General features: G+C 42.3%; 1 protein-coding gene across 2 annotated transcripts in view; it reads right to left on the bottom strand.

Annotated features, from left to right (window-relative positions):
• The window catches only part of LOC120058300 (methyl-CpG-binding domain protein 5-like), a 55116-nt gene that overhangs the window by 9322 nt on the left and 19524 nt on the right, over nucleotides 1-26270 (bottom strand). For both annotated transcript variants that reach the window (XR_005477997.1, XM_039006856.1), the window contains exons 2-5: nucleotides 7779-8488; nucleotides 6201-6303; nucleotides 5832-6006; nucleotides 2896-5133 (exon numbers count right to left, since the gene is read on the bottom strand). Coding sequence is in view for 1 of the 2 variants with exons in the window: in XM_039006856.1 (XP_038862784.1) it covers nucleotides 2896-5133; nucleotides 5832-6006; nucleotides 6201-6303; nucleotides 7779-7885 (2623 nt within the window). In the remaining variant the exon portion in view is untranslated. The remainder of the gene's footprint in view (nucleotides 1-2895; nucleotides 5134-5831; nucleotides 6007-6200; nucleotides 6304-7778; nucleotides 8489-26270) is intronic.

The following is a 26270-nucleotide window of genomic DNA, read 5'->3' as shown; positions in this document are numbered from 1 at the left end:
TTAGCACAAAATAGCTAGCTAGCTAACGTGAACTCTGTAGCGACTGTGTTGACTTCAAAATCTGGGGTGTGAACTACGTTTCTATTCAAGCGCTGATCGACATGGTAATGGCTCTATAGTATTGGAGAAAAGTAGAAAAAAACTGACCCTCCATTACATCGTGACGTGTCATGCCGTAACGTACAGTTTAAAAACAAGAAATGGACAGTGACGGGGATAAGGGGGGATACCAAGTCATTTTTTGCGTCATCACTGTAAGCGATCATGACTCTCAAAGCCGCTGTTTACTTCTGAAGATCACTTTAGCACCGCCCTAAAAACCCGAAAAAAAATTAGACACAAACCTTCAAATAGGTATGTAATGACACATTATATAAACTCTTTATAGTGTTTTATTTACATTTTAGAGGCGATAAGGTGATAAGTTGGACAGATCGAGTGAAAAAAATACGTTTTCCCACACATCTCCTCTCCTTCTCACTACCATGCATTAGTTTCGCTTCCCCACCCGCCATTTTTAAAAAGACCCGACGGAGCTCATTGCCTTCTTGAATTATGCACAAATGGGCAGCTTGGAGGTCATGTCATTAATTTTGTTGGAAAGGGGAGAAATTGTGCTTTGCAACGGTATTGATATTACAGTTGATCTGGAAGCATTACGTTTATGGGGCGCTAAAATAAGGTCAATTGTACGGACCAAGGCGATATACAAAAGTGAGTGAGTTTACGTACTGCACGGACTCTCGGCAGCTAACAGGCAGTTGCTTTATTCAAAAATGAATCCCTTGCTATTTAATTATGTTGCTAACTACACTGGTTATCTAGTTGTGCCCATCTGGCTAGTATCAACAAGGGTTTAATACAAATTCTAGCTAGCTAGCAACATTAGCACAACTTTCTTATTAGCTAACATTCGCTATCTACAGCACACACAAGCCAAACATCGCTTAACTTGTTATGGATAGGGGGCAGCATTTTCACATTTGGATGAAAAGCGTGCCCAGAGTAAACTGCCTGCTACTCAGTCCCAGTTGCTAATATATGCATATTATTAGTAGATTTGGATAGAAAACACTCAGAAGTTTCTAAAACTGTTTGAATGATGTCTGAGTATAACAGAACTCATATGGCAGGCAAAAACCTGAGAAAAAATCCAACCAGGAAGTGGGAAATCTGAGGTTGGTCGTTTTTCAACTCATTCCCTATTGAAGATACAGTGGGATATGGGTCATGTTGCACTTCCTAAGGCTTCCACTAGATGTCAACAGTCTTTAGAACCTTGTTTGATGCTTCTACTGTGAAGTGGGGCCGAATGATAGGGGAATGAGTCAGAGGTCTGCCAGAATGCCTTGAGCTCGTGACACTCGTTCACGTGAGAGCGAGCTCTGTTCCATTGGTTTTCTGAAGACAAAGGAATTCTCCGGTTGGAACATTATTGAAGATTTATGTTAAAAACATCCTAAAGATTGATTCTATACATCGTTTGACATGTTTCTATGGACTGTAATATGACTTTTCGTCTGAACTTTTGCCTGGACCTTCCCGCGCGTCGTGAGTTTAGATTGTGTACTGAACGCGCGAACAAGGAGGAATTTGGACATAAATGGACTTTATGAAACAAATCAAACATTTATTATGGAACTGGGATTCCTGGGAGTGCATTCTGACGAAGACCATCGAAGGTAAGTGAATATTTAGAATGCTATTTCTGACTTATGTTGACTCCAACATGGCGGATATCTTCTTGGGTTGTGTTGGTCTCTGAGCGTGATTATTGCATGGTTTGCTTTTTCCGTAAAGTTTTTTTGAAATCTGACACAGCGGTTGCATTAAGGAGAAGTATATCTTTAAATCTGTGAATAACACTTGTATCTTTTATCAATGTTTATTATGAGTATTTCTGTAATTTGACGTGGCTCTGTGCAAATTCACGGGATGTTTTGGATGCAAAGCCAAATGTAAACTGAGGTTTTTGGATATAAATATGAACTTGATCGAACAAAACATACATGTATTGTGTAACATGTTGTCCCGGGAGTGTCATCTGATGAAGAATATCAAAGGTTAGTGATTCATTTGATCAATATTTCTGCTTTTTGTGACTCCTCTCTTTGGTTGGAAAATCGCTGTATGCTTTCTGTGACTAGTTGCTGACCTAACATAATGATCTGTTCTGCTTTCGCCGAAAAGCTTTTTTGAAATCGGACAAGCCTTTTAACGAGGCTTATCCAGGGGTGACAACACACCAGTATCCTTGGTGTGTCTGAGGCTTTAAGTTAAATCATTGTTTGAGAATATGACTTAGTTCAGCTGAAAATGGGTTCAATAAATTAGAACAAGAACAAAAAAGCAGGAAAAATAAGGTCTGATGTGAGAAACAAGTAGAAAAACATATCTGAACATTTTTGTCTGCCTGTTTGTAAAACATTTTTGCCTTTAAAGAGGTATTGCACGCTGGCTTTAAATAGCTCACTTTCATTTGGCTGTGCAGCAGAAAATGTTTTGCTGTCAGCACTTTGATAAAAGATACTTAAAGAGCGCAAGTGACAAAGACGGCAACAACATGAGACTGAATTTAATGACAAGGATAAATAGTTCTATGCAAAAAGATGGTCATATTCATAAGGTAGTAGCCTAATTCACAATGTTTTTTTTTGCCCCAAACATCTAGATGGATCATTGTAATAAAGTAGGCTATATCCAATTATTTTCAATAGACAAAAACTACCAATGTTCGCCACAAAGGGGCACAACACACATTGCAGCCGTTGCTTTATCACAAAAATGTATATAAATAGAGACTATTGACATAAAACATAATATAAATCTATGATTTTGCTACACCTAAGATAAGAAGACAATAGTCAACAAAATCAAGGAGAAACAGCTGCTTACCTGACTCAGAGAGGGCTTGGACCCCGCCATTGGACATCATGGGAGGCAATCCTGCCCTGCCTCTGATTTGGGGGTTGCCTTGCGCCTGGGATGGTTTCTGATAAAGTCCAAACTGCTGCTGTTGGTGAGGGTTTGGGTTTCCCTGCATCGACCCCATGGCTGCATGTTGTCCACCATTGTAACCCAACACCTCAAAGTTTCCAGTTAAGGCGGGGTCCTGCATTTGGTTTATTGGCCTGTTGAACTGCTCCATGTTTAGATCCTGGCCTGAAATCTGACCTTCACTGTTCATGTTCTGGAAGCCACGGATCTTCGCTCTGCCCTGGATATGATGCCCCTGCAAGCTCTGCTGCAAAGTCGACATCGGAGGCAAAGCTTCCTCCAAGAAGGGAGATTTGCCAGATCTGGCCGGGCTTTGGCCCACGTGGCTTGGCCCATTGTGGGCACTTTGGTGGCTCATGGACTGGAGTAGCTGGGCCATGGAGGTGTTTGGGGGCAAACAACCCTGCTGCAACATTCTCCTCAATGTCTCTGGAAAGCTAGATGAACTAGATCCAGAGCCACCCATCGGATGCTTGAGCACGTCGAAAGCCCCGTCATTGTTGATGCCACCACTGCTGCCATCACTGGACAGTTTGCGCTTGCGATTTGCCTCTCTCTGCTGAACCATACCCATGAGTTTGTCTCTTAGTGCTGCTCTTCCGCTTTGAAATTCACTCGCCAACGGCCCAGGATTAGGTAGATATCTCTGGTTTAAAGTGCTGTGTCCATCTAGGTTCCGACCTCTGCCTCCACCAACTAGCCCTGGGTGTCCCAAACTGCTGCCACTGCGAGCCTCTGCGTTTGCATCCAATGTGCTGTCGGTATGTTTGTTTTGATTTACTAGCTGTGCTTTCGCTGCTGCTGAAAGTAGACTACTTGCTGGGAAGGAAGCAGGATTCTGCTGATCTAACATCTGGTTAAGGGGCATACCTACCGAGTGATTCTTTTGAAGGATACTATCAGATCCGGGAGCTGGACGGTACATGGAGTTGGGATGCCTGCTTAGACCAATGTTCATCCCCCCTGGCAGTTGGTTGGGGGTATCGTTCAAGTGATGGAGTTTGTCCATCTTATATGCAGAACTTCGTGGCATTGCAGGTCGAGGGGACCCCGATGAGGCCTGAGAAGACCGGGGAAGTGGCTTTGAAACCCCACAAGGAACCTGGAGCCCCGTGGGGTGAGCGAAGCTACCATGTTCAGAAGAACTGGATAAGCAACGTGAGCGGTGGGGTGACTCCACCTTGGCGAGGACAGGCCCAGCCATATGTGCTGGGGACATGATAGGTGAGGATGAGGCGGATGACAGGGTAGGGTGGTGCTGGACCCTATGGCCATGCCCAACAGGTCCAGACTTCCCAGTTGGCAAGGGCAGGTTGCTGGGCAAAGGGACACTGGCAGGGGGGATGTTTACATTCATTGGTGGTACCTGAGAGTGGGCATTGTGTTGGAGGCCAGATATGTTTGGCACTAAGGGACCCTGGCTAGGAGCATTGCTTGGAATTGGGTCCAGGATACCAAGAGGGTCCTTCTCAGAGGTCACCTGCTTTTTTTGCAGGATGCAGGGAGGGAGCTGAGACAGGGAAAAGTGCGACTGTGGGTGGCATGCAGGCTGGGGCTTGTGTTGAAAGTCGTGGGGGAAGCTGCAGGAGGGCTTCTGCATATTGAGGCTTTTGGCATTGACGGCAGGGGAATTTGGTACATTAGTCCTTCCTGACATGGCACACGAGGGCTGGGAGGCCGAAGGCGAGCCGTGGTGCAGGATACTGGGTGGTGAGAGACGGGTAAAACGATCACCGTTCATATGGACAGAGCCTGGGCTGCAAGCTCCATGAAAACCAAGCATATTGGGGTCAGGACTCCCCAGAGGTTCAGTCCTTGGGGAGGGAACCCTATCACCATAATGCTGTGAGCAACATGAGGTGGAGGAGGAGGGGCTGAGCAGGACACGGTGGCGGCTGTGATAGGGTGATCGTTGTTGGCTACTGTGTTCGCTGCCCCCCAGCCTTGTCCTGCTGTACCCCAAGTACAGATCCCTCTGAGGGGGAGAACCCAGTTCATGGTTATAGTACTGTTGACCAGAAACTGACATTCCTGTCTTGTTGGGATTCCTGCCATCAAGAGCCACAGAGTTGGGTGGACCATTGTGCATATTGTTCCTTATTGCTTGATGACTCAAAGGACCCATAGCTGCAGCGCCTGCAAAGCAAAGTAAACTTGTATCAATCTTTGAAATTACTTTTATCGTCTCAGATGAGATAATTATATGTAATTAATTCAGCATCGTCAATTCAATTCAGACCAATTCAGACCAGACCCCAGAAAATCCCAAAACAAATAAACCAAAAACAGTTCTGAATTGACAACAGAAACCCGATCTTTAGAACAAACATAAAACAGCAGCTAAGCAGACAGTTGAATCCAAATGATATGTGTATGCATGTTCTTCAGACAGCGTCACATTTTCGCTTCTTTTTTATAACATGCTGATAGAGCAGCAATTCACTGCAGTCCTTTGCTGTGAAAATACTGCACAGAGCAGATGATTTCTGTCTGAGCTGGTCTAAATAGGTCATAAGGTTATTCTCTTTCATTTAAAATTTCTATATGGCAATATGTTAAAACAGAACAAAACTTGCTGAGAATGCACAGATTGTCGTGTCATTATATCAAGTGACACCGATTGGAGAGTAAAAGCCATTAAGTGACATTGGCTTTCATCATCAAATGACGCCCTTATGCTAAATATCATAAAGGACTGGTGTTTAGGCCTATTTCAGAATTTGATCAGATATTGATTGATTATGAAGTTCAATGTCTCATAAGTCACACAAATGGATGGATCTTTCCTAGGGAGCTAGTTTGCATCTCAGAATGACAATATTTCTTCCACATACCAGTGCCAACACCCTGACTGGCCAGAGCGGGGTGTGGTGACTCCATGCTCCTGTGCAGGGTTGCCACGGTGATGACCTTCCTCTTGTGGATACACAGCTTGGTGACATTCGCATCGGCTCTGGCATCCTCAGCAGTCCTCTGCTTGACAGCCGCCCCGGTGTCAAAGTTGAATATCTGAGGGGAGTGAAAGATGTTAGCGTCTGTGTGTGCCTACTCTTATCAATACACTATACATGTGTTACTTCCTCTCTCCTCCAGTCCTGGCTACAGTAAGAAGTGTGTTAGTGTTCAGTAGTGTGTGTAGTGCATTTTCCTTTGAACTTAATGACCCATCTACCAGGAGTGGCCCCACATTCAGGCTTGCTCACCTTATGAATGATGAGAGGACACTCCAGGCCACACTTACAGGTGCCATCAGTCAGCAGGTAGCTCTTCACCTGCTCCAGACAGGCTAGGACTAAGCCACTGGGACTGAAATGTGGAAGAGGAGAGATTGTGAGTGACCAATGTAACAGCATAGAACAACCATAGCTAAATAAAAAAGACAGTTTGCATCTGAAATGCCCCCCTATTCCCACAGTAGGCCTATAGTGGTTCTGGTTAAAAGTAGTGCGCTATACGGGGGGAATAAGGTACCATTTCGGACAAAACCATACACATTCAATATATCAAATGACCTGGATAAAGTAGACAGTCACAGCAAACAAGCTAATCTCCCAAAACATAGGAGGAACACAATACCATGAAAACAGCTCACCTTTATAATGACAAGTGCCATCAGCTTAAAAGGCTTGGTTCGAAAGTAAAAAAACACATTCATTTCAAACTCAATGAAAGTAAGGGAGAGAAAAGCAGCTGGTGGGTGGAATTATGGTGCCATAAAACATGGCTCCCGACAGCATTTCATAGTTTTTCAGAGGACAATTTTCTCTGTATGTGACAGTCACTGATCTCAAACATTCTTCTGCTCAAGGCCATGTAGCCCAGATCTGCCCACCAGAGGGAATATACTTCATATGAAGAGGGAGGGAGGTAATATTAGACTCTCTGGAAGGTGTTATGCTTGACTAGCTCTGGTGTTGAAACACTTCCATTCAACCCCATGGACAGAAAATGGATAGAAGTGACTTTTGTCTGCCTTTCAATAAAGGTCATGGACTACAGCGTTATTGTGGTCAGCCTTATTAGGGTAAAAGACAGATATGACAAGTCGTTCCACCTCAAAAAGCACAAGAAAGAGGATTGTCACCCACCATCCCAGATTCATCTGAAATTGTTTCTGTAGTTAGAAACAGATAAGATAAGCATTCCTGCAACATTATTTTGTTGAAAGATAATTTTATCCCTGAAAAATTAAGTTAATTGATTGCAGCCAAATTGCCCATTTCAATTTGTTGGATTCGTAAACTACTCAATAAACATAGTACCAATCATCCGATTTGGACCGAACCTCTTCTTAACAAAGATTAAGACGTGAGGATTCCAAATTAATGGACAAAAGCTACCCATGGACCCCCCAAACCCCATACCAAGCCCACCCCAACGGCCAGTGTACAGTATCAGTTCTCTATGTTTAACAAGTAGTATGAAGCTGCGGCTTGGAGTACTGTTTATTCATACTATGTGAGCTTGGTGATGTTTTTCCCCCCACTGTTCAGAGAAATATGCCATATAAGTCGCTTGCCCCCCCCATAAATTAGTGTGAAAGTACCAGGTTTTGCCCTCTAGATGCCACTGTTCCTGCTATTGCCGCACCCCTTTATATATTTTTTTTAATCAATAAACACACCATATCAAATGTTAAGTTACATGAAAAATTGAGCAGAAGACAATTGGGTGAATATTAGAAATTGGTACTGTAGAAGGAAAGAGTTCATTACCTCAAGTTCCGATTGGGGAGACGAGAGACCACAGGCTAGTTTAAATAGAGGTAGAGCAGGTCTTACCTTATGTAGACAACCCCGCTGTGGGTGATTCTGCGCTGCCAACCTATAGGGACTTCAGCCGGGGGCGGCTTCCCCTCAGCACACAGCCCCTCCTTTGTTCTGTTCATTGTCCACTCCTTAGGTCCGCACAACTACACCCTTGCGATGTGAGATATCACAAGTTTGTCAGAGAGCTCAGACTAGTGTGCGTCATCCTGGGGTCTCTCAGGAGTAAACTGACCAACCAGGAGAGGATGAGCTACAACAGCTTCGCTGATGGAACTGCCAACTGCCAATCACACCGTCGCCTGCCTCTTCCGTGGACAGGTTCACTGTGGAACCAGACTTTTGAGGCCCTTCGTCCCCATCCTGTTTATTGTCGACATGTTTAAAACCCCATTTTCATCAATGTCTTTGTGAGGAGGCCATGGTAGTGGTGGGGGGACCTGGGGACATTGGGATGAGTGGTCTGAGGGAACTTGAAGTAGAGTTGCCCAAGCTACCTCTCTCACAGACCAATGCAGACCAATGGAGACGTTTCACTTTCAGTTCACAGAATCTGCTATTGGACAAATCTGGATGGATCTGGTCATGATATGATGACGTGAGTTCTGGCTGACACTAACTGCAGCTGCTGCGACCTTAGAACTCATAGTTGCAGGATCCGTCAGCATGACATCATCCCAGAGTTGATAACGGATAAGAGCAGACACTGTCCCATATATTCCAACCTGAAAAACAAGTCAAAAGTAACACAATCAAATTGACTACAAACACTTTTGGGAATATATAACTATCCTACATAACAAAAGGAGTATTGATCTTATTGAGAAGAATATTCCTAAATATATCCCACACAAGACAGGAGTGATCCCTCATGAAACCAAGGATTTTCACAAAATGTAATCCATAGAATGAGTCGTCCTTTGGAAGGATTGTTGACATATTTTTGACATTTGTATCTAATAGCATAACTGGGAAATAATTACTCAAAGTTGGGATATTTATTGGATTTTGGCCTTACCCGGACCTCCTTTAAAACTCCATGGTGTTTAATCTCTAGGTGCTACAAAGTCAATTGGTTTCGTGTCATATAAAGCTTTACAGCTCGATGTTTACTTTGTAGCACCTACAGATTAAACAGTAATATTTTAAACTTCAATAACTTTCATAATAACTCATTTATGAATATAATAAAGTTCAACATTTTAGATGTAGATTTAAAAAATATATATTGTTAAACATAATATATTCTATAGGCATATCAAAGTTCCAGAGTGGGATCTCTGCTACTTTTAGAATTATGATCCAATTTGTAAGCATTGTCAACAGAGTGAATGGGAAAATGGATTCAAAATAGTTGCCCTCTGCTGGTGATTTGCAGGATGTGCAAAGGAGGGCTGTGGTTGGTTACATTGCCTACTATGCCAATTTATCTGTATAAAATGGGCCATAACTTTAAAACTATCAGAGATCCCACTCTGGAACTTTGATATGTCCGTAGAATATATTATGTTCAACAATATATTTAAAACATTTGTATTATTAGTATTTTTTTTAAATCGGTGTGGTGGGACCATTTCAGGTCCTCAGTGATGTGTACGCCAAGGAACTTGAAGCTTTTGACCCTCTCCACTGTGGCCCGTCGATGTGCATAAGGGCGTGCTCCCTCTTCGGTCTCCGCCAGGGCTCTAACCTCCTCCCTGTAGGCTGTCTCGTCGTTGTTGTTAATTAGGCCTACCACTGTCGGGTCATCAGCAAACGTGATGATTGAGTTGGAGTTGTGCGTAGCCACGCAGTCATAGGTGAACAGGGAGTGCAGGAGCACCTGAGCACACACCCCTGTGGGGATAAGCATGGCGGAGGTGTTGCTGCCTACCCTCACCCCGTGGGGTCGGCCCGTCAGGAAGTCTAGGACCCGGTTGCACAGGGAGTTCAGACCCAGGGCCCTGAGCTAGGTGGGATGGGCGGTGTACACGTGGATCTGTATGCAAATTTACACGCTATTTGAAGTACTGTAGGGTTTTAGTAGTACTGTAGTGGTAGCTGTATTAGGGTATATGCTGAGTGAATGGTTACAAAATCATAATGGATGCCATCGTTTCAGGCACTGATGTCACTCTGAATAACGCTATAGGGCTTACTCATACTTAGACAGGCACTTTGCCGTGGTGACTACCTCCTCCCATCCCGTCCCCCTTTTTAATCAAGCCCTCCACGGGCCAATACCTTATGATGAGATCACCAGTGGCAACAAGACGGTAATATACAGGGGGGCTGTGCATTCTTTATTAGTTTTCTGTCTACTACAGCCATTTGTAGGTGGGTGGATTTGGAGGGCATAGTATTACATTTTTAATAGTTTTTATTGTCTAATTTCAACAGGATACTTGCGATACTGTCATATGAATGGTCAAATTGGTCTCATATCTCTCATAACCATCAGAAACCTTGGGCCAAAAAGACATTGTGAATTCCCTTGCTGAAAGAGTAAGGGTGACAATGGGCTGCCCAGGGGCTGAAACACTCGATAGCCCTTTGTGTCTGCTGGACTGTGGAGTGCTCGGTTTTCGCCGCCTGGCCTGTCATACCGACAACTTATCCGTAACTCTGGGGCTAAATAAACATCAGCATTCTGGTATTGCATTACAGAGTGTGAATCACACTCGCTGTGCACTTCCTGTGACGGATGACTCATCCACACAGCCAAGCGTGCACAGAAAACGCTTGGAATTAAGGCTAGGGCTCCTTCCTTCGCCTAGATACCAATACCAAATGCCTTGGTATTAAATCAGAGTACAGCACTCACATAACACATCCATATAGAATTGCTCTATGTATGAGAGCAGTGTTAGTCAGAACTGTGGCACAGTCAGTCACCCTTGGGATGTCTGAAGAGGACAAACCGAGAAAAGCAAAGGCTAATATTCAGATCTGATTGCTAGCCTAGACACACTGTGCCATCCTTTATTTTCATAGTTGACTGAAACCTGCACAATGTCAACATAATCACAAGTATGGAAATAATATTGAATGTTTGTGTAATTTGAGGCTATACCATGTTTTACCCTACATAGTATGTGTGCCTGAAAACAAAAAAGGCACATTTGTGGAGCCTGATGGGCTTACTACTCCCTCCCACATGATAAATCACCCGCAAAAGAGTGCATAGCTCTCTAGTGTTCCACCACTGCTCCATAGCTTGGAGGGAAACAGAGCGAGTTGAAAAATAGGCCAGTCTGTCTTGGATGCAAGGTAGCAGTCCCAAAGGGGGGTGTGGGAGGGCTCAGTGGTAGATTCAACAGCTCCAAATATTTTGGCAGTGTATAGTTTCAGAGACACAGTATCTCTACCTGTGATATTGTGAACAAACAATCCAATTCCATGCCAGATGAGAAAACGGTTGACCAAGTATAGTAGAACAAAATGTAATGAAGCCTTAATAACCATTGAGAGCTTAGCCAAAAATATTCCCTGAATAACTGAATGGAAAGCAGAAATACTCTGCCTAATCAGAAATCTGCTTCAATGTTTACAATGACAGACTCAAATGACACATGATTATAAAAACAGAAGGTGGAAATCCATTGCTGGCACATGCCAGATACATTTACCTGACAGCCTGACGCGTTACTGGACATTAGTAGTCTGTCTGTGATAAGTATGAGGTTGGAAGGCTTTCAAGGCCACAGTCAGAGGGGAAAGAAGTTAGTCTAGTACACACTGTTTACCTCAAGGGAAACAGTTTTAGAATTCACCAGTAGAATTCATTAAAACATTTCCCAAGGTTTAGCAGAGGCCTAATGTAGGCTACATAAAACTCTAGCATTAGGGAAAGGGGGATACCTAGTCAGTTGTACAACTGAATGCATTCAACTGAAATGTGTCTTCCGCATTTAACCCAACCCCTCTGAATCAGAGAGGTGCATGCAGGGGGCTGCCATAATCTACATCCACGTCTTCAGCGCCAGGGGAACAGTGGGTTAACTGCCTTGCTCAGAGGCAGAAAGACAGATTTTTACCTTGTCAGCTCGGGGATTCGATCCAGCAACCTTTCAGTTACTGGCCCAACGCGCTAACCATTAGACTTATGTTATTTCATACATTTTTTAACATTTATTTCACCTTTATTTAACCAGATAAGTAAATTGATAACCAATTCTCATTTGGAATAACGACCAGGCCAAATGGCATAACATTGCAACAGTGAACAGGACAACACACAATACCACAAACAAACAAAAAAAACCTACAGTGCATTCGGGAAGGTATTCAGACCCCTTGACTTTTTCCACATTTTGCTACGTTACAGCCTTATTCTAAAATATATTAAATACATTTTCTTCATCAGACAATACCCCACAATGACAATGCAAAAACAGGTTTTTAGAATTTTTTTGCAAATATATAAAAACTGAAATACCTTATTTAGATCAGTATTCAGACCCTTTGCTGAGACTCGAAGTTGAACTCAGGTGCATTCGGTTTCCATTGATCAACCTTGAGATGTTTCTACAACTTGGGAGTCCATCTGTGGTCAAGTCAATTCAAAACCAAGCCATGAGGTCGAAGGAATTGTCCGTAGAGCTCCGAGACAGGATTGTGTTGAAGGAACAGATCTGGGGAAGGGTACAAAAAAAAAATGTCTGCAGCATTGAAGGTCCCCAAGAACACAGTGGCCTTAATCGTTCTTAAATGGAAGAAGTTTGGAACCACCAAGACTTTCCTAGAGCTGGCCGCTTGGCCAAACTGAGCAATCGGAGGATAAGGGCCTTGGTCAGGCAGGTGACCAAGAACCCGATGGTCACTCTGACAGAGCTCCAGAGTTCCTCTGTGGAGATGGGAGAACCTTCCAGAAGGACAACCATCTATGCAGCACTCCACCAAATCAGCCCTTTACGCTAGAGTGGCCACATGGAAGCCACTCCTCAGTAAAAGGCACATGACAGCCCACTTGTAGATTGCCAAAAGGCACCTAAAGACTCTCAGACCATGAGTAACAAGTTTCTCTGGTCTGATGAAACCAAGACTGAAGTCTTTAGCCTGAATGCCAAGTGTCACGTCTGGAGGAAACCTGGCACCATCCCTACGGTGAAGCATGGTGGTGGCAGCATCAAGCTGTAGGTATATTTTTCAGTGGCAGGGACTGAGAGACTAGTCAGGGTCGAGGCAAAGATGAACAGAGCAAAGCACAGAGAGATCCTTAATGAAAACCTGCTCCAGAGCGCTCAGGACCTCAGACTGGGTTGAGGGTTAACCTTTCTAAAAAAAACTATTTTTGATTTGTCATAATGGGATGTTGTGTAGATTGATGAGAAAAATTCAATTTTAGGATAATGCTGTAATGTAACAAAATGTGAAAAAAGTCAAGGAGTCTGAATACTTTACGAATGCACTGTATATACAAAGGAAAGGTACCAATTCATCAACTATACAATGAGACACATTCACAGTAGGTTAGCGCAAAGACCACGATAACTGGCCAAAAAAATGGCAACAGAGCATACTTAAATCATGAGCAGGTACATTAATAAGCTAGCAGCTGGGCATGTCAAAAACCCCATGAGCACTAACATGTGAATTTCATAGGAGCACATCAAATTTGGAGTCAAATTAATTAAATTAACCATTTTCCCATCCTAAAAAATAGGAATAAGCAAAGGCTTTGGATTTCTTGTCAAACTGAAGGAAAAGGTGGTCTTAGAAAACATTTAGCAGAAAGTCTTAAGGCATTAGAAATAAATCAAAACATAATAATATTGAAGACCCCTGCCAACTAATGTCTTTATATTTCGTTTTGTTGAAATATTTAGTTTATTTGTGACCCGTTTCAAGAAGCTAGGCGTATGTCGCATGCCACTACCTTACAAGAGGCATAACATGTTTTTTTTTTTTTGCTTTTCAAAATGTGTTTTTTTGGCAGAAATGCCTTCCCGGAACATGTGAACTTTCATGTGCCTTATTAACAAACGTGTATCCCATCTGTAAATACGAATACAATTGTTAAATTATGAGCCTAGTTGGTTTAACCACAGAAAAAAGACAGGAACCTTCCCGTTAGCCATGATTGGCTGACATAATGGATGGGCTGGACATGCCAAGAGAGGAGTTTGGATTGCTGCCATGTATCACACTTCTGCCTATAACATGAGCTGCTCAGTATGTGTATTATTATTATTTATTTTTTTAGAAAGATATAAGGTTAGCCATGGATCTGCAAAAGTGTTGCTACTGCTCTCAACAACATTGCTGCCTATGCTTTGTCAATGTTGCCTAAATTTAAGTGGGAAAAAGTTGTGATAGTCAGTGTGAACCCGGAGTGACTTGACACAACAATGGGCCAAAAAAGCTGTAGCTAGCTACAAACCAAACAGAAAAGACACGCTGCCGTGAAGCTTTCATCCATGTATACAGGTAAGTGTAACTAGGTTTTCAGATATTATACGTTTCAAATGTTGTAGCTAGCGAACATTAGCTTAATGGCTCGCTAACTAGCATTACGTGTATGATCTGTGTAGTAATAATATTAGTATCTCCAAAAGCAATTTGCATGGCTAGTTATAGCTTACTGTTAGCTAGCTAGCTAACATTGAACCTAGTTGGTTAGCTTTAGCAACCTGCATACTCCAGCATTTCTTGCAGTGGCTAGCTATGGCAATCCGTTTGTACCGTAGCTATGGGTTGGGATTATGGTTAATTAACAGCCATAATGTATGTATAAACAAAAGACTCCACTAAGGAAGACAATTACATGATTACATGACTCATCAAGTTAGCCAGGTGTGTCTGGGGGTGATGATGGCCATCTATTGTATTTCATGAACATGTGTAATTGTCTAGACAATAGTGACCCATCCACTTAGCATTTCTTTCACATGACCCATCAATTTTGTGTCTGGGTAAGCATCATATAATAACTTAAAAATATTGATACAATATTTCTACCTGGACACTTTCAAAGTCAGATTAGGATATAGGCCAAGGGCTAGATAAAGTGTAATTTTACCTGGAGTTTTTCTTTATTGTAAAGAGATGGGTGGGGCTAAGGCTTAAGCGGGTTTGAACGATGCTGAATAGGTGTTGACAAAGAGCTCTCCAGTAGGTGTACCAAAACATTCAAGGGCCAAATTCTAAAAAGGAGTTACAAGTTTGTCAACTTTCAAAGCAGAATTACTTTCCCATTATTCCTCAACTGCAGTGTATGATACCATTTTGTAGATCCGAGTCTCTACTTTTATCCAATGTAAAAAAGACAACTTCAAATTTTGCTACATAAGACCGAATCGAGGCGGTGGGTCACATTTGCCTTCTGTAAGTTTTAGATAGACAAAGACAGACAGAGACAGACAGAGACAGACAGACACACTTGAAGTCAGAAGTTTAAGTACACTTTGGTTAGGTTTTTCAAACACTCAACAATTTCTTGTTAACAAACTACAGTTTTGGCAAGTCGGTTAGGACATCTACTTTCTGCATGACACAAGTAATTGTTTATAGACCGATTATTTCACTATATCACAATTCCAGTGGGTCAGAAGTTAACATACACTAAGTTGACTGTGCCTTTAAACAGCTTGGAAAATTCCAGAAAAAGATGTCATGGCTTTAGAAGCTTCTGATAGGCGAATTGACATCTTTTGAGTCAATTGGAGGGGTACCTGTGGATGTTTTTCAAGGCCTACCTTCAAACTCAGTGCCTCTTTGCTTGACAGCATGGGAAAATCAAAAGAAATCAGCCAAAACCTCAGAAAAAAAATTGTAGACCTCCACAAGTCTGGTTCATTCTTGGGAGCAATTTCCAAACGCATGAAGGTACCACGTTCATCTGTACAGACAATAGTACGCAAGTATAAACACCATGGTACCACGCAGCCGTCATACCTCTCCGGAAGGAGACGTGTTCTGTCTCCTAGAGATGAACGTACTTTGGTGCGAAAAGTGCAAATCAATCCCAGACCAACAGCAAAGGACCTTGTGAAGTGCTTTGAAAGGTTGGTAATGGCTCACATCAACACCATTATCCCAGAAACCCTAGACCCACTCCAATTTGCATATCACCCCAACAGATCCACAGATGATGCAATCTTTATTGCACTCCACATTGCCCTTTCACACCTGGACAAAAGGAACACTTATGTGAGAATGCTATTCATTGACTACAGCTCAGCGTTCAACACCATAGTACCCTCAAAGCTCATCACTAACCTAAGGATCCTGGGACTAAACACATCCCTCTGCAACTGGATCCTGGAATTCCTGACGGGCCGCCCCGAGGTGGTGAGGGTAGGTAGCAACACATCTGCCACGCTGATCCTCAACACTGGAGCTCCTCAGGGGTGCGTGCTCAGTTCCCTCCTGTACTCCCTGTTCACCCACGACTGCATGGCCAGGCACGACTCCAACGCCATCATTAAGTTTGCAGACGACACAACGATGAGACAGCCTATAGGGAGGAGCTCAGAGACATGGCCGGGTGGTGCCAGAATAACAACCTATCCCTCAACGTAACCAAGACTAAGGAGATGATTGTGGACAACAGGAAAGGGAGGACCGAGCACGCCCCCATTCTCATCGACGGGGCTGTAGTGGAGCATGTTGAGAGCTTCAGTTCCTTGGTGTCCACATCACCAACAAACTAGAATGGTCCAAACACACCAAGATAGTCGTGAAGAGGGCACGACAAAGCCTATTCCCCCTCAGGAAACTAAAAAGATTTGGCATGGGTCCTGAGATCCTCAAAAGGTTCTACAGCTGCAAATTCGAGAGCATCCTGACTGATTGCATTACTGCCTGGTACGGCAATTACTCGGCTTCTGACCACAAGGCACTACAGAGGGTAGTGCGTACGGCCCAGTACATCACTGGGGCTAAGCTGCCTGCCATCCAGGACCTCTACACCAGGCGGTGTCAGAGGAAGGCCCTAAAAATTGGCAAAGACCCCAGCCACCCCAGTCATAGACTGTTCTCTCTACTACCGCATGGCAAGCGGTACCGGCGTGCCATCTCTAGGACAAAAAGGCTTCAGTTTTTACCCCCAAGCCATAAGACTCCTGAACAGGTAATCAAATGGCTACCCGGACTATTTGCATTGTGTGACCCCCCAACCCCTCTTTAATTAACTTCTTATGGCTGCAATCCCGGTAACGGGATGATATGACAACAGCCAGTGAAAGTGCAGGGCGCCAAATTCAAAACAGAAATCTCATAATTAAAATTCCTCAGACATACAGTGGGGAGAACAAGTATTTGATACACTGCCGATTTTGCAGGTTTTCCTACTTACAAAGCATGTAGAGGTCTGTAATTTTCATAGGTATCATAGGTACACTTCAACTGTGAGAGACGGAATCTAAAACAAAATCCAGAAAATCACATTGTATGATTTTTAAGTAATTAATTTGCATTTTATTGTATGACATAAGTATTTGATACATCAGAAAAGCAGAACTTAATATTTGGTACAGAAACCTTTGTTTGCAATTACAGAGATCATACTGTAGTTCTTGACCAGGTTTGCACACACTGCAGCAGGGATTTTGGCCCACTCCTCCATACAGACCTTCTCCAGATCCTTCAGGTTTCAGTAAACATGATCAAACATGATCAAACTGAGATCTTACCATCGTTCTGTTACCAAACTTTACATATGCACTCTGAGTAAAATGTGTTTTTGTAAAATGTTCAGTGCAAATTGTAAAAAGTCCTTGTGCATAGAGTTATGGTTTGTTGAACTTTGCAATCAATGGTTTTTGTTCACATAATTTTAAAGTGAAAGATCTGAGTCTCTGTTAAAGTGAAATTGCATAGCTCAGGTAATATGTTTTTGAAGGAGTGTGGTGGGATGAATGTGTCAAGTTTGAGGGTCTTTCGCAGCTCATTCCAGTCATTGGCGGCAAAAAACTGGAATAAATGACAGCCAAAGGAAGTGCGGGCTTTGGGAATGACCAGTGTGATATATCTACCAGAGCACAGGTTGCTATTGGTAGTGGAGATGGAGTGAGCTGAGGTAGAGAGGGGACTTGCCTATGAGGTACTTGTAAATAAATTGGCCTTCTTACTGGTCAACGGATGCTGTTACCACAGCAAAATGAAAGCCGTAGAGACAACTAGGAATGCAATACTCAGTGCCATCTCCATTCTAATACGATGGTTGAAGCATCTTCTCATTGTATCACGGCAAAATGATAGCAGTCTGCCCATCCGCCCAGAAGAGAAAGCCAGGTGAAGTAATGAGTCAAACCTTTTAACTAGATTAAACTGAGACACCCCTCCATCAACAGACAGCAGAGCCTCAGTTTCATTAGTTTCCATGGTACGTATGAAAGAGCACCTCTGCCTTGTGTATCATGAAGGATTCCCACATCTCCCATAAACAACATGTCATTGAATTGGTTTTGCTGTGTTGTGCCATAATTGGAAAGGATTCTGCATCCACATATAAGATTTATGAAACATGGAAAGTAATAAGCGGTCCGGCGGGATGTAGCCTTTTGTTGTGCTATGAGAGCTTAAACTTCCTCCCAATAGGCTTGGTGGGTATACCGGAGTATTGTAAATAGCCACGGGATCGTTTTTCAATAGAGTCAAAACTACTTAAAAAGTAGCGACAAAGAAATAAAAACCTGCAGTCAACTTGTGTAATATGTTAGGAGATAAAGCAGATCACGTTCATTTCACCTATCACTGTATTTTACACTATGAAGATAACCGGTAGTCCCCAGTCACATGGTTGTTCGTTTACAAGCACACAATGACAAGACCGGAGCCTTAAGAGTCACTCACTGTTGTCCAGCGCACACCAGGTGATCTAGTTAACTTCTCTAGGATAGGGGGCAGCATTTTCACTTTTGGATAAATAGCATGCCCAATTTCAACTTCCTTCTACTCATCCCCAGAATATAAGATATGCATTATTATTAGATTTGGATAGAAAACACTCTGAAGTTTCTAAAACTGTTTGAATCATGTCTGTGAGTATAACATAACTTATGTAGCAGGCAAAACCCAGAGGACTAACCATTCAGATTTTCTTTTCTTTTTTTGAGGTCACTGTCTGTTCAATGAGTTTTCATTGGGATACTAGATTTCTAAGGGACTTGATTGCAGTTCCTACCGCTTCCACTGGATGTCACCAGTCTTTGGAAATTGGTTGAGGTTATTCCTTTGTGCAATGAAGAAGTAAGGCCATCTTGAATCAGTGTAACGTTATGTGTACTATTTGAGAGTTGCGCAAGCCTAGAAAAGTAGCGTTAGTTTGTTGTCCTCCTGTATTGAAAACAGATAGACCCGTCTTAAATTTGATCGATTATTAACGTTTAAAAATACCTAAAGTTGTATTACAAAAGTAGTTTGAAATGTTTTGGCAAAGTCTAAATTTAACTTTTGAGATATTTTGTAGTGACGTTGCGCAAATTGGAAGCTGTTTTTTTTTGGGATCAAACTCGCCAAATAAATTGACATTTTGGATATATATGGATGGAATTAATTGAACAAAAGGACCATTTGTAATGTTTATGGGACATATTGGAGTGCCAACAAAAGAAGCTCGTCAAAGGTAAGGCATGATTTATATTTTATGTCTGCGTTTTGTGTTGCGCCTGCTGGGTTGAAATATGCTACACTCTCTTTGTTTACTGTTGTGCTATCATCAGATAATAGCATCTTATGCTTTCGCCGAAAAGCCTTTTTGAAATCTGACATGTTGGGTGGATTCACAACGAGTGTAGCTTTAATTTGGTATCTTACATATGTGATTTAATGAAAGTTAGATTTTTATATCATTTTATTTGAATTTGGCGCTCTGCATTTTCCCTGGCTTTTTCGCAAGCGTCCCACATATCCCAGAGAGGTTAACCATTTCACATGTGAGTTCCAAATATCTCTAATGATCGCCCCAGCGTGAGTTGTTTTCTGCACGTGATGTCAGAATCCACTCACTGTTCAAAAATGTGATTGTTACGCAACAGGACAGTTAACATGCGCTGCCTGCTAATTATCTGTAGACGGTTTCAACTTGTCAATTTCAAATTATTCTAACAAGTTTTATTTTCTAACAACAGTTTGAATTGAGGTGTGTTCCACCTGCTCATTAATTCACATAGAAGTAGCCCATTTCAGCATTGCGGGCAATTTATGTCTGAGGCTTTACTGAGCCAGACAAACTTCTCTCTTCGAACAGAGCCCACACACTTCACCAATGTTTCCGCAGATCAAGTATGCAGACATTTGCACAGTCTTGCACGAATTGACACATTTTCTGGCTGGTGCTCACATTGCCATTACTTATTATTTGTAAGGAAAAAAATAACTTTGGACATGTATGCGTTCCTATCAAAGTAAGTGCATTATTTTCTGTATATATCATGTTGTCGTTTCTACTGTAGCATGAAGAATGTATGTATTTACAGTTTTATTCACGTTTTCAAGTACTAGTGACAAATAATGCATTCCGATTATTGCATAGAATGTAATGGACACCTATGATGTGTGTAAAATACTTTTTTGAAAGTTTTACTGATTATAATGAGCTAACGCTAAGCTATTTGCCAGCTATGTGTGGCGCCATGTTTGTTGACATTACACAATGCATTCTGGGTGTTACGTAAACATCTGTCAGACCAAAGATTTTATAATGAGGTGAAGGAATGGTTCACTCATCTTTCAGGGTAAACTTCCGGAAGTGAATGAAGGGAAGTGAATGATCGTAGACGACATATCCCCTTCAACATGCATATTTGCAAACAGACCAAACTCATTTTGTCTCTATCTTTGGTTGACACAAAAAACCAACTGCGCGCACAAACTACCCATCGTCAGATTACTTTCGATTTCTACAAAGTGTTTTACTCAATTATTTGGATCAATGAGCTCACCCGTGATGTGATGAATTATAAATAGTAATTGCTATTAGATAATCCATATTGTGGTTTCTGTCAGCTAAGAGTTGTCTAAATATGACCTCGTGTTACATCAATATTTCCTCAGTTAGCGCTAGGACTAATGTAACCTACATTTTCTGGTTTGGATGAATGCGTTATGCTGTCATTACTTCGGTGAATGTCTGAATATTGCATTCAGGACATAACCTTGTAAGGACTGTGTTTGTGCAAAATGTTTTTGTGAAAAAAGTGAGGCTAGCTCAAATGCTGACTGTTCGGTCAATTGAAGCTGGACGTTCTAATCAAACCGGTTTGAGCGTACGCTGCAGGGACCATTGTAGAATGATCACACCCGTTTGTTGGTACGTGGGAAAAGGTTAAAGTATGGAAGTCACAACTAAATGTTTGCCTGCTAGATATCTTATAACTATTAAGTTAAACTGTCTAGAATGTGCTAAATGCTCTGCAGTTTTGCATTTGGTTTGTTATTAATAGGTGGTGAGCTGAAGCATCGCATCTGCTTTAGTTTTTTAGATGATCAGTCATTGGTGAGGGTGAAGCTGGTTTTTACATAATGTACATTTACTTATTTATTCTGACCACATTTCCATTTGTTAGCAAAGTCAATTATTTTCTCAAAATACTTACTTCATGTTTGCTAGCCGGACATGCAAATGCTACCAAATACTAAACAGCAAACCAATCAAAACTTGTGTACTATCCAGGTACCCTCTCTGCTGATCACGTCTGCCACTCACGTTCTCCGTATCGAAGGTATAAAACACAGCTGATGACATGGGTAAAGTATTTGTTATATTTGTAACCTATTTAGTTATAGAAAATTGAAACCAACAATGCAGACTGTAAAATAACTCCCAACTTTACTTACAGTGCATTCAGAAAGTACTCAGACCCCTTGACTTTTTCCAGATTTTGCTACATTACAGCCTTATTCTAAAATATATTAAAATTGTTCCCCCCCACCCTCATAAATCTACACACAATAGACCATCTAACTCATTAAAAAAGACACAATGGTCTTTAACCCTATTAGCCAAAGTAAGAAAACGAGATGAGAAATTATTTCTTGATAAACATGATAGGACAATGCAGAGAGATGAAGAGAGTTTGATGGCTCTTGGTGAACAGATAAAAACCTTAAAGGCGAAATTCAACAATTACAGGAGGCAAGGGTGATAAAGGCAGACTTGGCCCCCAACTGTGGGTCCGTTGTTCCCTCAATCTACCCTCAGGCTGAGTTGCGCAAAGCAGATCAGGTTTCAAGCATCTGGTCAACACTGCCTGGCTTTGAGTCAACAGATTCTGACAGCGGTGACAAACGATGTCTTAGGCCAACCAGAACACAGGCTTTTAAAGGGAGTAAAGACAAACCCCCGGTGACCGAAATTACACACAAATCAGCATCTCCAAAACAGTTGGATGAATGGTCAAAGACTTTGAAGCATCCACGAGATGTGGGTATGAAGACATGGGACCATTTAAAGTGATATCAGAAACTCTACAATCTAAATCCTTGTGATGGGTTATAGTTGTTTGCCTTTGTTTTGAACAACCATGATCATGGCATACTTGAAGAAAAGGATTATAGAGCTGTGGGTGGTGAAGAGCAAGATGTGGCCGATGGATGGAGACCCATACATGTTTTCCTTAAGGGTCTGACCAATGCAACCACCAATTGGGGAGAGATAACCAAATGTGCCCAAAAAACGAAAGAGCCGTTTGTTGAATTTGAAGAAAGGTTCAGAGCAGAGGTGGATAGACACAGTGGGTTACCCGGCATGGAAGATGAAGATGCACTCAACATCAGTTGATGCAAGCCATACACAACGATTTGCGCAAAACTTTTGTTCCATAACTAGTGACTGGGAGAGACAAAACTACAGCGACATCATTGACAGGCTGTCACTACTGGACAGAGACATCAATCAACATAATAAACCAGCTGTTTGAGTTGTCTGTCAGAGTTGTGCAGATTACAAGTAAACCCAACAACCTTACCCGTTCAGCAGAAGAGAAACCTGGTATGTCATTATTGCGGGATTTCTGGTCACTGGCAAGGAGAATGTCAGAAAAGAAAACATGTTCTTATTAGGAATGGCCAGGAGAAGCAGGGTCCGTCTAGGGGAAAATGGAAACAGGACAACAGCAGCCCCAACGACACAATGCTGAGTCAGAAATGTAAGAAGCTTTCTCCGGCTAAGAAGCAGAGCTTGCTGGATGCTGTGGAGGTAAACCAACAGACCCCCTCTTACGTCCCATCTCAGCTGGTGTACATATGAAATCGGATGGAATATATGTGAACATGGTTAACAACTTTGCAGTAGATTGTTTAGTAGATACGGGTGCTGATGTCACTCTATTGCCCATATCTTATGCAAAACATGTCCTCAGTACACGGGCAAGAAGATGAGAGCAACAGGAGTGGGGGGGGGGGGGGGGGGGGGGGGGGGGAGTGCACAACACTTCACCGGGGGCAAACTACCTCCAGGACACCTACACCACCCGATGTCACAGGCAGGCCAAAAAGATCATCAAGGACAACAACCACCCGAGGTCAGTACCGGTGCATCAAAGCTGGGACCGAGAGACTGAAAAACAGCTTCTAGGCCATCACTGACACTCTAGCCACTTAATAATTAAAAATTGGATGTAATAAATGTATCACTAGTCACTTTAAACAATGCCACTTTATATCATGTTAACATACCCTACATTACTCATCTCATATGTATATACTGTACTCTATACCATCTACTGCATCTTGCCTATGCCGTTCGGCCATCACTCATCCATATATTTATATGTACATATTCTTATTCATTCCTTTACACTTGTGTGTATAAGGTAGTTGTTGTGAAATTGTTAGATATTACTGCATGGTCGGAACTAGAAGCCTAAGCATTTCGCAACACTCGCATTAACATCTGCTAACTATGTGTATGTGACCAATAAAATTTGATTTGATTTATCAATGTCTATTGGTTATTATGCAACTTGACTCTACACTGAACGTTTCTGCAGGGAAGGTGACGTGGCAAATTAGACAACTGCAGGGATCTACAGTTCAGAACCATCCTATTTTGGACCACGAAGAAAAACGAGTGTGGAACTTTGGATATGGAACCAGTGTGCTTGACAGGTGTTGCCCCACCTTGCACAAAACAATATCCCATTATCAAGGAAGCTATGGCCGCTACTTTCTTTTTTTTGGTTAGAGATCTATGGGACATGGGTATAGTTGAAAAGACACATTCTGCCTCCAATAGCCCAGTGAAAAAAATCAAGTAGTTACTGGCGAGTGACACTGGACTACAGGAATGCAAATTAAGCCATCTCCAAGCTCACTCCACTGGTGGCTGACACCTCAACCATCCCCCCCCCCCCCCCCCCCCCCATTGTCACCTGCTCACTCTGTGTTCTCAGTCATAGATATGGCTAATGGGTTCTGGTCGGTACCCTTACATCCAGAGGTCCGTCCATGGCTTGCTTTTTCCGTGGGTGGTCAACAGTACCAGTGGACTAGGACTCCTATGGGCCTTCATAATAGTTATTCGATTTACCATCAGGCATTGCGGCGACATTAAGATCTTCCTCCGATGTCATCTGTTGTCATACAATATGTTGATGATATATTGTTAGCGTCAGAAGATGAGGAAACACATGCCAAGAATCTAAAATCACTTGCATGCCAAAGGCCATAAAGCTAGCCCTGATAAGGCCCAACTCATGCAATCACAGGTTATCTACCTCGGTCAACTGGTCTTACAGGGAAAAAGAGAGATGACAATGTCGTACTGCTGCCATACAAGCTGCCAAGGAACCCACTACTATTAAAGAACTTCGCTTCTTCCTGGGTTTGTGCAACTACAACAGATGCTGGGTGGACTCCTTCGCCGAAATTGCACATCCCCTTAACTCTTAAGGATCGGACCCTTTTTTTCAATTTTCGCCTAAAATGACCTACCCAAATTTAACGACCTCCTCAAGGGAGACACTGATTCAAAAGACTCTGTAGCCTTCACGGAAGAACAGAAAGAGGTTTTTGGCAAGCTAAATCTAGCTCTGTCATCAGTGCCGGCTTTCGGCATTCCGGACTCAGGCCAACCTTTCACCCTCTTTGTGGCTGAAAAAAATGGCTACATGACCTCAGTGATGACAAGACCATGGCCATTGCCAGAAACCTGTAGGCTACTATTCGAAGAAACTGGATGATGTGGCATTGGGATGGGGTCCCTGTCTGAGCTATGCAGGCTACTTACGTTGCTGTGTCGATGCATCGCTTGTTCTCGACCAACAGCTTACCATCAGGTGTCCACATGCTGTACATACTCTTTTGACAATGAATCGAGCTGCACAGGTCACAGCTGCTCGTTGGAACAAGTGGTCGACTGTGTTGGAGGCTCCTAACATCATCATACAATGTGGCACACCATGTAATCCAGCTAATCTGATGTTTCCTCCAGATACCACATTACCTGAACACGACTGTTGTGAGTTGGTTTTGGATCAGCTCAATGATTGGTTTACTGTGGTGACACAGAGCCACTCTTTGGGATACATTGGTGTGGACAAGATAGTTTATCCTGGTGCGCAGAAAGAGGCTGAGGCTGTCGTGGCAAAATGCAACATTTGATGAACCCTACAGGACGATGGAGGATTCCAAAAGAGAAGACAACAACGACATACGGGCGAAATAATATATTATACACACAGCAATTATTCTCGAATGAGCGGCCGTTCATGTGCAAAGTATTAGCATTTCAATGAATATAATTATAGCCTGTGTGTAGTGAATCCATTTGTCTTTCCCGCTTTCTCAGTCACACCCCTTTCCTTTTGTCTACAAAGCTGTCATATCGGCTTAGCCCACTAGTGATTTTTCTATCATTGTTAGTAACCAATATCTACTGTTAGTTTGATATGTATTTCTGTGATTATTTAGTTAGTAAATAAATAATTAAGCCAATTTGTATATTTCTGGTTCATTATGGAAACTAGGGTTTGTGCAGATAACCAAGAATTTTACGACGTTCAGATGAGACTGACGGAAGGTAACAATAAATAATCATTAATGGAAGACTAATTGATAAGATATGAAAATATCTGAATAGTCAATTCAGGAAATAGAGACTCTATAAAAAAATTCAGTGGTGCCCCGACTTCCTAGTTGATTAAAGTTCACATGATTAGTTAAAATCACATAATAATAATTACACAGATAATTGACTTGATAAAATAACAGTCTTCACATTTAATTATACTAAAGACACGACAATGGGCAACACATAACAAAACCACAGGATTGAGTCCGTTTGAGGTCATCACAGGTCGACCAGGCACCTTAGATTTGAAAAAGGCAGACGTACACTTTGAGTGACACAATGCTTAACTATTGCATACAACTTTCTAATGCAGTAGGGGAAGCAGACAGACAAGTAAAAGAGGCATGGGGAATAACTCCCGAGGGGGGACATGACGTAGTGCCAGGACAGTGGGTGATGGTTAAAAAAAATATGTAACAGACACATTAAGGCCAAAATGGGAAGGTCCTCAATAAATTTTGCTCATAACGAGGTCAGCAGTGAAAGTCCAGGGAAAATCACGATGGATACAT

Source organism: Salvelinus namaycush, chromosome 13, assembly GCF_016432855.1.
Source record: "Salvelinus namaycush isolate Seneca chromosome 13, SaNama_1.0, whole genome shotgun sequence".
Lineage (NCBI taxonomy): Eukaryota > Metazoa > Chordata > Actinopteri > Salmoniformes > Salmonidae > Salvelinus > Salvelinus namaycush.
Note: the sequence above shows the minus strand (reverse complement) of the source record. Positions and strands in the feature narration are given on the sequence as shown.